At 49.5% G+C, this 12,040-nt stretch overlaps 1 protein-coding gene across 4 annotated transcripts in view; it reads right to left on the reverse strand.

Annotated features, from left to right (window-relative positions):
• Window positions 1-12,040, reverse strand: part of ZNF638 (zinc finger protein 638) — a 43,267-nt gene that overhangs the window by 25,189 nt on the left and 6,038 nt on the right. For all 4 annotated transcript variants that reach the window (XM_056489326.1, XM_056489327.1, XM_056489325.1 and 1 more), the window contains exons 2-5: window positions 9,987-11,625; window positions 4,714-4,775; window positions 3,617-3,655; window positions 2,248-2,633 (exon numbers count right to left, since the gene is read on the reverse strand). In XM_056489326.1, coding sequence (XP_056345301.1) covers window positions 2,248-2,633; window positions 3,617-3,655; window positions 4,714-4,775; window positions 9,987-11,429 — 1,930 coding nt within the window. In that variant the 5' untranslated portion in view covers window positions 11,430-11,625. The remainder of the gene's footprint in view (window positions 1-2,247; window positions 2,634-3,616; window positions 3,656-4,713; window positions 4,776-9,986; window positions 11,626-12,040) is intronic.

The following is a 12,040-nucleotide window of genomic DNA, read 5'->3' on the forward strand; positions in this document are numbered from 1 at the left end:
TTTTTTATTATTTTTGGGAATTTTTTTTAATTTTTGGGAATTTTTTTGGGAATTTATTGGGAATTTTTTTTTTTAATTTTCTGGGATCAAATCCAGGATTTTTTCCTGTGGTTTTTTGTTTTATCACCCAACCCTGAACCTTCCTGATCAATGAATTGCAGTGAGATCAACAAAACTCTCAAAGGAAAAAAATCAAAATTTGGCCTCGTTTCCTACAGAAAACAAAAGGAAAAAAATGGGAATGTCTTAGGAATTTTTAAAAAGTTTTTAGGAAAATTTCAGAAATATTTCAGGATCTTTGTAGGATTTTCTTTTTAATTTGTTAGGATTTTTAATTTATTTTTTTTTTTATTTGGAATTTTTTAGGAATTTTTTAGGAATTTTTTCTTCTTTGTTTAGTGTTTTTTTGTTTTTTTGTTTTTTTTTTTTTTAAGGAATTTTTAGGACTTTTTCAAAAATTTTTTTCTGAATGTTTTTGGGATTTTTTGGGGATTCTTGTGACTCTGCTCCTGCCTCACTGACACACCCAGCAGTACTTACTAGCTTGGAGCCTTCTGCTAATTCCTGCCTTCCTTGGCTCGCTCTGGGCTGCTTTTAATTAGTCCTTAATTAATTTCCTGGCTGCTGGATTGCTGTGGAGAATCCAGAGGTTGGTTATTCACTGCTTCATTCCCAATTTTTTCCTTTAATCCCTAAAAAAATGAATTTTTTTTGGCAAATCTGCCTGATCCCTTGCACAAACTCCCACTTGGGAAAAAAAAATCTGGGAAGCACCAAAAAAACAGAGATTGGATGGGGTAAAGGAGGAAAAAAAAATTTGGAAATTATAAAATTATGGATAAATCTTTCTGGAATTCCAGAACTCCACAATTTTTTCAAATCTGGAAGTTTCCAAGGAAAGGCTGGATGGGGATTGTGGGAATTATGGAATAAATATTTCTGGAATTGCAGAATTGCAGAATTTGGGAAAAGCCAGGAATGAGATTCCTGTGGGAAAGGCAGAGTTGGGGGAAAAAAAAAATTGAAAATGTTGCTCAGCATTCCCAATATCTCAATTTGAGATGAAATTATTTTGGGATGAAATTAACTTTGGGAGGAAGAAAAAAAACTTTGGGGATGTTGCTCAGCATTCCCAAAATCCTGATTTGGGATGAAATTATTAAAAAAAAACAAAAAAAAAAAACCTTTTGGGATGCTGCTCAGTATTCCCAAAATCCTGATTTGGGATGAAATTACCTTCAGGAGGAAAAATAAACTTTGGGAATGTCTCTTGTCATTCCCAAAACCCCGACTCAGCCTGAAATTCCCAAAATAAACCCTGGGAACCCCCTCTCCTCATCCCAAACCCCTCAGGATCTGGGTTGAAATTCCCAAATAAACTCTGGGCCTCTCATCATCCCCAAACATCTCAGAATCCAGGCTGAAATTCCCAAATTCTGGGAAACCCTCTCCTCATCCCCAAACCTTTGATTTAGGATGACATTCTCAAATAAACTCTGGGAACCCCTCAGGATTTTGGCTGAAATTCCCAAATAAACTTGGGAACCCCTCAGGATCGGGGCTGAAATTTCCAAATAAACTCTGGGAATCCCTCAGGATTTTGGCTGAAACTCCCAAATAAGCTTGGGAACACCCTCCCCTCAGGATCACAGCTAAAATTCCCAAATAAACTCCGGGAACCCCTCAGGATTGGGGCTGAAATTCCCAAATAAATTCTGGGCACCCCTCCCCTCAATCCCCTCCCCTCAGGATTTAGGCTGAAATTCCCAGACGAGCTCCGGGCACCCCTCCTCTCACACCTCCCCTCAGGATTTAGGCTGAGATTCCCAGATAAGCTCCGGGCTCCCCCTCAGGATTTAGGCTGAAATTCCCAGATGAGCTCCGGGCGCCCCTCAGGATTTAGGCTGAAATTCCCAGACGAGCTCCGGGCTCCCCCTCAGGATTTAGGCTGAAATTCCCAGATGAGCTCTGGGCCCCCCTCAGGATTTAGGCTGAGATTCCCAGATGAGCTCCGGGCACCCCCTCAGGATTTAGGCTGAAATTCCCAGACGAGCTCCGGGCACCCCTCCTCTCACACCTCCCCTCAGGATTTAGGCTGAAATTCCCAGATGAGCTCCAGGCTCCCCCTCAGGATTTAGGCTGAAATTCCCAGATAAGCTCCGGGCTCCCCCTCAGGATTTAGGCTGAAATTCCCAGATGAGCCCCGGACACCCCTCCCCTCACGCCTCCCCTCACCCCTCCCGGTACCTTCGGAGCGGCTGCAGCGGCGGGAGCAGCGCTCGGAGCTGGGCGATCCCCGCGCCCTCGGGCCGGGCCGGGGCGGGCCGCGGCCGCGCTGCGGCGAGCGGGAGCGGGAGCGGTGCCGCGGGCTCGGGTGCCGCGGGCTCGGGTGCCGCGGGCTCAGGCGCCGCAGGTGCCGCGGGCTGCGGGAGCGGGGCCGGCGGAAGCGCGGCGGGCTGCGGGAGCGGGAGCGGAGCCGGCGCAGCGCCGAGCTGCCCGAGGAGGAGCTGGAGGAGCAGGACGGGCGGGAGGAGCCGCCGGAGCTGCCCGAGGGGCGGCAGCGGCGCCGGCTCGGGCTGGACGAGCTGGAGCGGTGCTTGGGGGTGCGGTTCTCCTTGCGGTCGGCGGCATTCCTGAGGGGAAAGAAAGAGACTGGGGCTGGTGTGGGAATGGGAGATGGGAAATAGAGAGATGGGGAAATGTGAGGAATGGGACTGGTGTGGGAATGGGAGATGGGAAATAGAGAGATGGGGAAATGTGAGGAATGGGAGATGGGGGGGTGTGAGGAGTGGGATTGGTGTGGGGGTGAGAGATTGGGAAAAGTGAGGAATGGGGTTGGTGTGGGGAAAGTCAGGAGTGAGATTGATGTGGGAAATGTGAGGAGTGGGATTGGTGTGTGCAAAGGAGATTGGGAATGTGAAAAATGGGGTTGGTGTGGGGAAAGTCAGGAGTGAGACTGAAGTGAGAAATGTGAGGAGTGGGGTTGGTGTGGGGAAAGGAGATTGGGAATGTGAGGAGTGGGACTGGTGGGAGGAAAACTGAGATTGGGGGTGAGGAGTGGGATTGGTGTGGGGGTGAGAGATTGGGAAAAGTGAGGAATGGGATTGGTGTGGGGAAAGTCAGGAGTGAGACTGATGTTGGAAATGTAAGGAGTGGGATTGGCGTGAGGAAAAGGGAGATTGGGGTGTCAGGAGTGGGATTGGTGTGGGGAAACTCAGGAGTGAGACTGATGTGGGAAATGTGAGGAGTGGGATTAGTGTGGGAAAAGCGAGGAATGGGATTGGTGTGGGGAAAGTGAAAGTCAGGAGTGAGACTGAAGTGAGAAATGTGAGGAGTGGGATTGGTGTGGGGATGGGAGTTTGGGGATGTGAGAAGTGGGAGTGATGTGGGGAATGGAGAGTGGGAAAAGTGAGGAATGGAGTTGGTGTGGGGATGGGAGACTGGGAAAAGTGAGGAATGGGATTGGTGTGGGAGAGTTTGGGATTTGTCAGGAATGGGATTGATATGGGAATGGGAGATTGGGGGTGTGAGGAGTGGTACTGATGTGGAGAAAGAAAGTTTGGGAGAATTGAGAAATGGGATTGATGGGGAAAGGAGATTTGGAAAAGTGAGGTACCTGTTGGAGGAGTGAGCCTCAGGATTCCACTCGGGATACCTGTGGATGACAATGGGAAAATGTCAATGGAAAAGCCAAAATGCCCAAGAAAATGGGATTTTTCCCATAAATATTCCCATTTTTCTGGAGAAAATTCCCATTCCCAAAAGCACCAAATGTTGGTTTCTGTTTATCCAAGATGAGGTTGGATGGGAATTGGAGCAATTTGAGATAGTTCCCTAGCATTCCATGATTCCCAGCAGATTCCTAGTGGATTCCCAACTGATCCCCAGAGGATTCCTAATGGATCCTCAATGGATTCAACTTATTACCAGTGGATTCCCAATGGATTCCATGTATTCCCAGTGGATTCCCAGTGGACTCTCAGCAGATTCCCAGAGGATCACCAATGGATTCCAAACATATTCCCAGTGGATTCAGAATTAATTCCCAACTGATTCCCAGTTAATTCCCAGCTGATTCAACAGATTCCCAATGGATTCCCAACTGATTCCCAGAGGATCCCCAAAGGAGTCCCAGTGGATTTCCAGCAGATTCCAAATGGATCCTCCATGGATTCCCAATGGATTAAACAAATTCCCAATGGATATTCCAGTATATCCCCAATGGATATTCCAGTAGATCCCCAATGGATTCCCAGCAGATTCCCAGCGGAGTCAATGGATTCCCAACAAATTCCTGATGGATTCACAATGGATTCTCAGCAGATCCCCAAATAGATTCCCAGTGAATCCCTAGCTGATTCCTAGTGGATTCCTGTCTGATCCCAAATGGATTCCCAACGGATTCCAAATGGATTAAACAAATTCCCAGTATATTTCCAATGAATTCCCAGCAGATCGCAAATGGATCCAATCGATTCCTAGTGGATTCTGAATGAATTCCCAACTGATTTCCAGTGGATTCCCAATTGATCCAATGGATCCCTAGTGGATACCAAACAGATTCCCAATGGACTCCCAACTGATTCGAAGAGGATTCCCAGCGGATCCCCAATGGATCCCATGGATTCCCAGCGGATCCCACGGATTCCCAGCGGATCCCCATGGATCCCCACGGATCCCCATGGATCCCACGGATCCCCATGGATCCCTTACTGTTGGCGCAGCCTGCGGCAGCTCTCGAGGTGGGCAGGGTTGTTCTGGTGCAGGATCCAATCCTGAGGGAAAAAACAACATCAGGAAAAGTTGGATCAGTGGAAAACCCCAGGATCAGCCCAATCCCTCAGGAGCTGTTGGTGGTTTTGGTTGTTTTTTTTTCACTTTCCAGCCCATTTTTACCTCAGAAAAGTGAAATTTCCACAGGAATTCAGGCAGGAGATTCAAAGCTGATTAGCACTGCTCCAGAACAAAAGCCTCAATTAAATCAATTACTCAAACCAATTAATTAAATCAATTAATATATCAGTTAACCCATCCCCACGCTGGGGCTGTCAGCACCCCGTGGATCACCAGAGGCTGCTCCAAAAAAATAAAATCAGAATTAAAGGGAATAAATCCATGATTTGCTGTCACACCCATGAGCAATTCCAGCTCTTCCAAAATGTGGCATCTCCACATCCAATCTCATCCCCAGCCCGGAATTTCTGTGCCTGGAGATCCTGGAATGTTCAACTCCTATCATGTCACAGCTCAAAGGTCATTCCAGAGCCTCAGGATATTTTTATCATTTATAAAATTGATAAAATAGGATTTAATTCCATATTAAAATCCCTGAAGTTGGGTTTAACTGGGAATACTGACAGGAAGCTGGGAAAAAAGGAGGCAGTCTTCTACGGAGAAAAGATATTCCTTGGAAAACTCTGAAATTCTTCAAGGTGGAACATCACCAGTGATAATTATTAAATATCCTTGGGGGAAAAAAAAATCAACTTCCAGCTGCTCTCACAGAATAAAATCCAATAAAATGTGGAACAATTAATATAAAATCACAGATATGAAAAGTCAGGATGATGGAATAATAAATTCCATGAGGATAAAGCAGCAATTTCAGTATTCCAAGCTGGTTTTCCCTAATTCCAGGCTGGTTTTCCCTAATTCCGGACTGTCCCTAAGCAATTCCCATTCCCAGATTTTTTTCCAGGCTTCAATTGAACCAGGATAAACCAAAGCTGTTCCTCAAGGAAAACTTGGTGGGAATGAAAAGTGAACTTGGCTCCAAGAATTCCAATTCCATGGAATTTGACTTCCAGAATTCCAATTCCAAGGTTCCAGAGGGATTTTGACTCCCAGAATTCCAATTCCACAGTGCCAAAGAGGGGCTTTGGCTTCCAAATCCCTCCAGCTGCTCATCCAAGACTTTTGGGAATCTTCTTCTCCTCACCAGGTCCTCACCTCTGGATTTATGGATTCTCCTCCTTTTTTGCCTCATTCCTGGTCCTTCTTTGGGAATATTCCACTGGCCATGGAATCATCATGGAATGGTTGGAAGGGAACCTCAAGATGATCCCATTATCCCAGCTTGCTCCAAGCCCCATCCAACCTGGCCTTGGATATTCCAGGGATGGAACAGCCACGATTTTTTCGGGGATCCAAAGAAATCCTTCCCTAAAAACTCTACAGGATCCTTTTCCCATCAAATCCTGGTGAGAGGAAAAATTCCATCCAAACCCTTCCATTGCCACCTTCCCTAATTCCCAACCTCTTCCCACTCATGGATCACCACCAAGAAATCCTGGGACCAGAAGGTGATGGAGCAAAGTGTCTAATCAAGGAATTCCAAGTGCAAATCTTCATGGAAAAGAGCAAATCCCAAGGATTTCACAGATTTGAGGTCCAAGGAGGCGTCGCCCCCAAGTTTGAAGTGATTTAGGGAAGTGGATAAAAATAAGGATAAATCCCATCCCTCGTACTGGGAATGTTTCAAATCTGCTTCATTCCAGATGTGGTGGGAGTGAGGATGAAGGAATTGTTGTTATTCAAAAAAATCCGCTCGATCTGGAATGTGAGGTGTCCCTCCTGGAGAGGGAGGAGTTCCACAGATCTTTTGTTATTCCAACAGGATGCAATTCCCAGCAGAAAACGAAGCTGCTCTGTGGAAAATCCATAAAATCCTTCGAGATTTTGAGGATTTGGGAAATTAGAATTGAAAGGGAACAGCAGCCAGGTCAGACTCCGCCTATCCCAGAGGAGAACTGGGAATTTTGCCCTAAAAAACCATCCAGGACACAAAGATTTTTGGGAATATCTGGCCCAAGCATCGATTTTGGACTCAAATTCTGATTTTAATGCACAAAAATCCACCTTGGTGTGGCTGCACCTCCTCATAGCCAACCCCGAGGATCCCATAGAGACATTCCCAGGATTCCTGAGGCTGGAAAATCCCTCAAGATCAGAGTCCAACCTCTCACCACATCCTTTCCAACCTGAGACCAAAAATTACCAAATCTATCAACCCCAACTTCCATGGACATCTCCACAAATTTCAGCATTACACCATTCTTTTCCCCACAAATTCCCAATGTTTTAGACCTGCCAGCTTCAAAGTTTAAAATGCTCCATTTCCCATAAAAAACTCTGGATGCAGGTGCGGAATACCAAAACTTGTGGCTTCTGAACCCAAAAAATCCCCTTTAAAATGTATCATAAATCTGTAAAAATGACATCCATGAAGGTTTTTTTTCCCCCAGCTTCTGGAGTTTTGGCATGGCCAAGTTGGAAGGATGATGTTTGGATCAATATCCCACATCCAGGTGGGAACCCCTGGGTTTCATATTCCAGTGGAATTCTCTTCCCATGGGCAACGCAGCGTGGTTGGATCCAAAACGAGTCAATCCAAGAGCGGATTCAAAGGATCCATGGAAAAAAAGAGCTCAGCAGCACCAGCCTGAACTCAGAATCCAGTGTTGGAATTTTGTTTTCAGGGTCTTCAAGTGTGGGATAGAGATTTTCCTTTTTGGGCATCTTCATCTTCATCTGACGTCGCTTCCTGTTATCCCGGAATCATGGAATGGTTTGGGTTGGAAATGAGCTTAAATCCCATCCCATTCCCACCCCCACATCAGAGAGACCTCCCACTGTCCCAGGTGGATCCAACCTGGCCTTGGGCACTGCCAGAGATCCAGGGGCAGCCACAGCAAAGCTGGGAATTCCAGCCCAGCCTCTCCCCATCCTCCCAGGCAGGAATTCCTTCCCAAGATCCCAGCCCAATCTCCCCTTTCCCAGTGGGAGCCATTCCCTGTGTCCTGTCCCTCCATGCCTTGTCCCCAGCCTCTCTCCAGCTCTCCTGGAGCCCCTGCAGGGACTCTGAGGATTCCCTGGAATTTCCCCTACTCCAGGGGAACATTCCCAGGTCTCCCAGTCTAGCTCCAGAATCCTGGGAGAGCAGCTCTGGGGTCTCCTCTGGATTTGCTCCAGCAGCTCCAGGTGCTCCAGATGTTGCCCCAAACTGGAGGCAGCTCTGCAGGCGAAGTCTCACCTGGGCAGCATTCCCACCTTTCCTGCTGCCCACGCTGTGGGATCAGCCCAGGGATCAGCCCAGGACATTTGGGGCGTCTCATCCACGACACCCCGAGTTCTCCTCCCAGGGCTGCTCCGATCATTCTCTTCCCATCTTGGGTCTGTGCTGCGATCGTCCCGCCCCAGGAGCTGCTGCCCTCGGCCTCGAGGTGGGGATGGTCCCACCTCTCCAGGTGTGACCCCAGTGCAGAGCTCGGTGTCACCTCCACCGCGCCAGGGGTGACCGATCCCGGTGTCCTTGTCACCCACGGCGCCGATCCCAATCCCGGCGCGGCCACTCCAGCCTGGACACGGAGCTGGTGACAGCTCCAAGTGACACCATCCAACCCTGAGTGCTCCATCCATGAAATCCAGGCTTCTCCAAGCTTCATCCATGTTTCTCCAGGATGGGGACAGCGATGACACGTGGGACAGCATCAAAAGACAGAAGTCCTTGGGAATCACCGGATGTGGCGGCTCTTCCCACCTGAGGTCTCTTCCAGCTCTCCCAGAAGGGGACAGGGAATGGCTGGGAAGACAAATCTTCAATGTCCAGGTCATTTCCAACCAACCCAAACCAACCAAATTCGCCAAACTGCAGAACTGGAGTTGAGTTCTTTAATCTCTGGAATTCATGGATACACCAGCTGGACATTCCTTCTTCAAAGCTTTATTTTTTTGGGATAAAAACTCCCAAACTCTTCCAGTTCTTCTGCACCAGGGCTGGTCCTGTGACCCTGGGAGACAAACACCAAACAATTCCCAAAGGAAGCGAATCCAGGACAGATTTGGGAGGCCGCAGTGGGATCAGGATTCCTGGGAACAAATCCCACCTCAGTGCCACCAGAACAGGATCTCACAACCTTGAATCTACCCCAAAACCTCAGCCAGACCTGATTTGCCAACAGATTTTTAGTGACATTTCCCTCATTAAACGAGCAAAGAATTCCCATTTAAATTAACTCCCTTTTCCTTTTGTTAGCACCCCCACACACTTCTGCTTCCCTGTTCAATTTTATCAATTTTTATTTTAAATCACCCTTCCCATTTCCAGATGCCCAATTCCCTGGCCCTCAGTACTTCCTGGGGAAAAGGGTTTGGGAATTTGTGTTTGTTTTTCCCTAATAAAGCTATTCTCATTTTCAGTCATCTTTTTAATTCACAGCACAAACAGAACCTCAAATCTCCAGGATTTTACCAAATTACAAAAATCTCTCCCCCACAGCCTCTCTACACTTTGCAATTCAAACACATTAAATAATTATTAATTAATTATAACTTTTTTTTTTTTTTTTAATACCACGTTCTCCCATATTTTTGACAGATCAAACCTCGGGCTTTTCCAGGAAAAACCCACAGCTTCCAAAACATTTTTTATCTCTCAATATCCATAATTTTTCCCCTTTATTTTTCCCTTCAAAGCTGAAGCTGCGATTTCCTTCAAGGCTGAGAGCCCGGCAGGATGAATGGACGCATTTTCCGAGCCAGCCTCTGGAATATTCAGTGTTGTCACACAGAGCAGATTTGGAAGATGAAATTTCAGGTTCTAAATGGGCTCTTTTGTTTTCAGGCAGAGTTTGGAGGAGGAAGTGGGGGAATGAACACACAGACATCTCCCCCACCCCAAGACATGATCTGAGTCCCCCACACACGACATTAATATTTCACTCTGCTGCTCCAGGTTTGTTTTCTTGTTGCAAACCCACTGCAAAATCAGAAATCTTTCAATATTCAAATAAAAAAATTAAAAAGAAAGCAACTCTGAAATGCAACTGGCAGCAGAACACGCCGTTACAATCATTTCTAGCACCATTCCCAACACTCAAACATGGCGACCAGCATCCCAATCCATGGAATTCCCAGGAAAAACAAGAAGCGGCAGGAAAAGGTGCTGAGTACACACGCTTAGGGAATAATCTGGGAAAGCCACTCACCTTCATATGAGTGCATTCAAGGTTACACAGAGAACACAAATGTGGGAATATTCGCGGCGACGTGGCATAGTAGTCGTTCATCATGGACGGGGTGGGCAGGCGTTTGCTCTTCGAGTCTGGGAACACAGGCAGCCAGGACGCCTTCACCACCCCGAACGGGGATTTGATGGGCTCATCCATGGCCGACTGGAAGGGTTTGTGGAAGGGTTTGTGTCCCGCCGAGGTCCCGCCGGCAGCGCCGGGCGCGGGATGGGCGCTGCCGCTGTTGCGCTGCTTCTGCTCGTGTTGGCTGATGGCGGCCAAGAGCCCGGCCGAGAAGGGCGGCGTTGGCAAGGGCGGCAACACGTGCTGGGTGACGGGCGGCTGGACCAGCGGCGGCATCACCGGCGGCAGCATGGGCTGCGGCATGGGCGTGGGCAGCAGTGCCGGCAGTATGGGCGGCAGCACCGGCGGCATGGGCGGCTGGGACACCGGCTTCACCACCGGCAGCGCGGCAGGCGCGGCGCCGCACAGCCCCGGCACCTTGGCCGGCGGCTCGGCCGGGAAAAACGGCGGAGCGGGTGAGGAGTCGGCGGGGAACGCCGGCAGCTTGATGATTTCTTCGGCCGGGAACACGGGGTTGCACGGCACGTTGGGCGGCGGTGGTGGCGGCGGTGGCTGTGGGACGGCCACCGGCACGCTCTGCTCCCGCTGGAACTCTTCCCGGTTCTCCGCATTCGAGCTTTCGGGATTGTAGACACGCGCTTCCAGCGGCTCCTCGGGCAGCGCCTCGGGGTTGTAGGTGCGGATCTCCAGCGGGTCCTCGGTGTAGCCGTACTTGCTGGCGTGGCCGTAGTCGATCACTTTGCCCTTGACGGCGGTGCTGCCACTGTCGCCCGCCGGCTCGTCACCGCGGTTCGGAGCGTGCAGGCCGGGCACGGCGTGGCCCAGCTTCCGGATGCGGATCTCCCGCAGGATCCTCGGCATGTTCTCAGGCGTCAGCTGGTCGTCGGGGTAGCGGCTCAGCTCTTCCAGGTCTTCGTTGGACAAACCGAAGCTCGCTAAAATGCTGGAGGCGCTTTCGGGCGTGTAGCGGTTCTGGGGGTTGGAATTCTGCTCCAAGACCGGCGCCGGGCCGGGCGGCTTCGGCCCAGCGGTGCTGGGGCCGCCATCCCAGCGATTGGCACGCGGGTCTCCCTTCTGCTCCTGGTGCAGGCTGCTCTTCTCCTTGACTTTCCTGGGATCGGCCCTGTGCAGCGTGACGCGGACGTTGATCCTCTGCGATCCCGTCCACTGCTGCGCGTCCTGCCCCGAGAATCTTTGGGGCGCTGCTTGGGGCGTCGCGGGCGCGGCTTTCCTGGGCGGCCCCGCCGCGCCTCCGGCCCCGAAAGCTGCCGGGGCTTTGGTGCCCGACGGGTTGGGTCCTCTGGGCCTCGGGGGCAAGGTTCCTCTGGGGCTAAACATTGCGTCTTTCAGCAATGCCTGGTGGACGCCAGCGTGGGGAGGTGCCCGCCCGCCGCTGGCAGCCAAGTGCTGGAGAGCCAAGTGGGTCTTAATTTGGGCAAGCTGAAAAGGAGGAGGGCCCAACACAAAGGGGCTGGCAAGGCCAAGGTTCAGGGAATTCACAAGTGGTGCGAAACTTTCCAAGAACAACACAAAGCTGCAAGTTAAAAGACAAGGATTAGATGGGTCATCTTTGGCATCTGCTCACAGCGGCTTCTAGGACGGGGAGAAAAGCAAACCCGAGGCACAAAAGCGAGATTTGCATCACGGTTTAAAGCACTCAAAATTCACACAGAAAACATTTTCTTTCACTATTTAAAATGTTCAATATAGAGAACAGGTGATTAATCAATGAAACAGGTGATTAACAAGCTGAACCCAACAAGATGGATGTCACAGGGAACACAACCTGTGGTGACAATTCCAACAGCATCACTTAAAACCTGGCATTTCACTTCTTGGTGAGAACAGAGATTGGGTTTAATTACAATTAATAATTTCAGGAGCAGTGAGGCAAAGAGTGAAACCCCCCCCTGTCCATGACGAGGGATGAGTTGGAAGTGAAACCATTT

The sequence above is a fragment of the Oenanthe melanoleuca genome, chromosome 4 (assembly GCF_029582105.1).
Source record: "Oenanthe melanoleuca isolate GR-GAL-2019-014 chromosome 4, OMel1.0, whole genome shotgun sequence".
NCBI lineage: Eukaryota > Metazoa > Chordata > Aves > Passeriformes > Muscicapidae > Oenanthe > Oenanthe melanoleuca.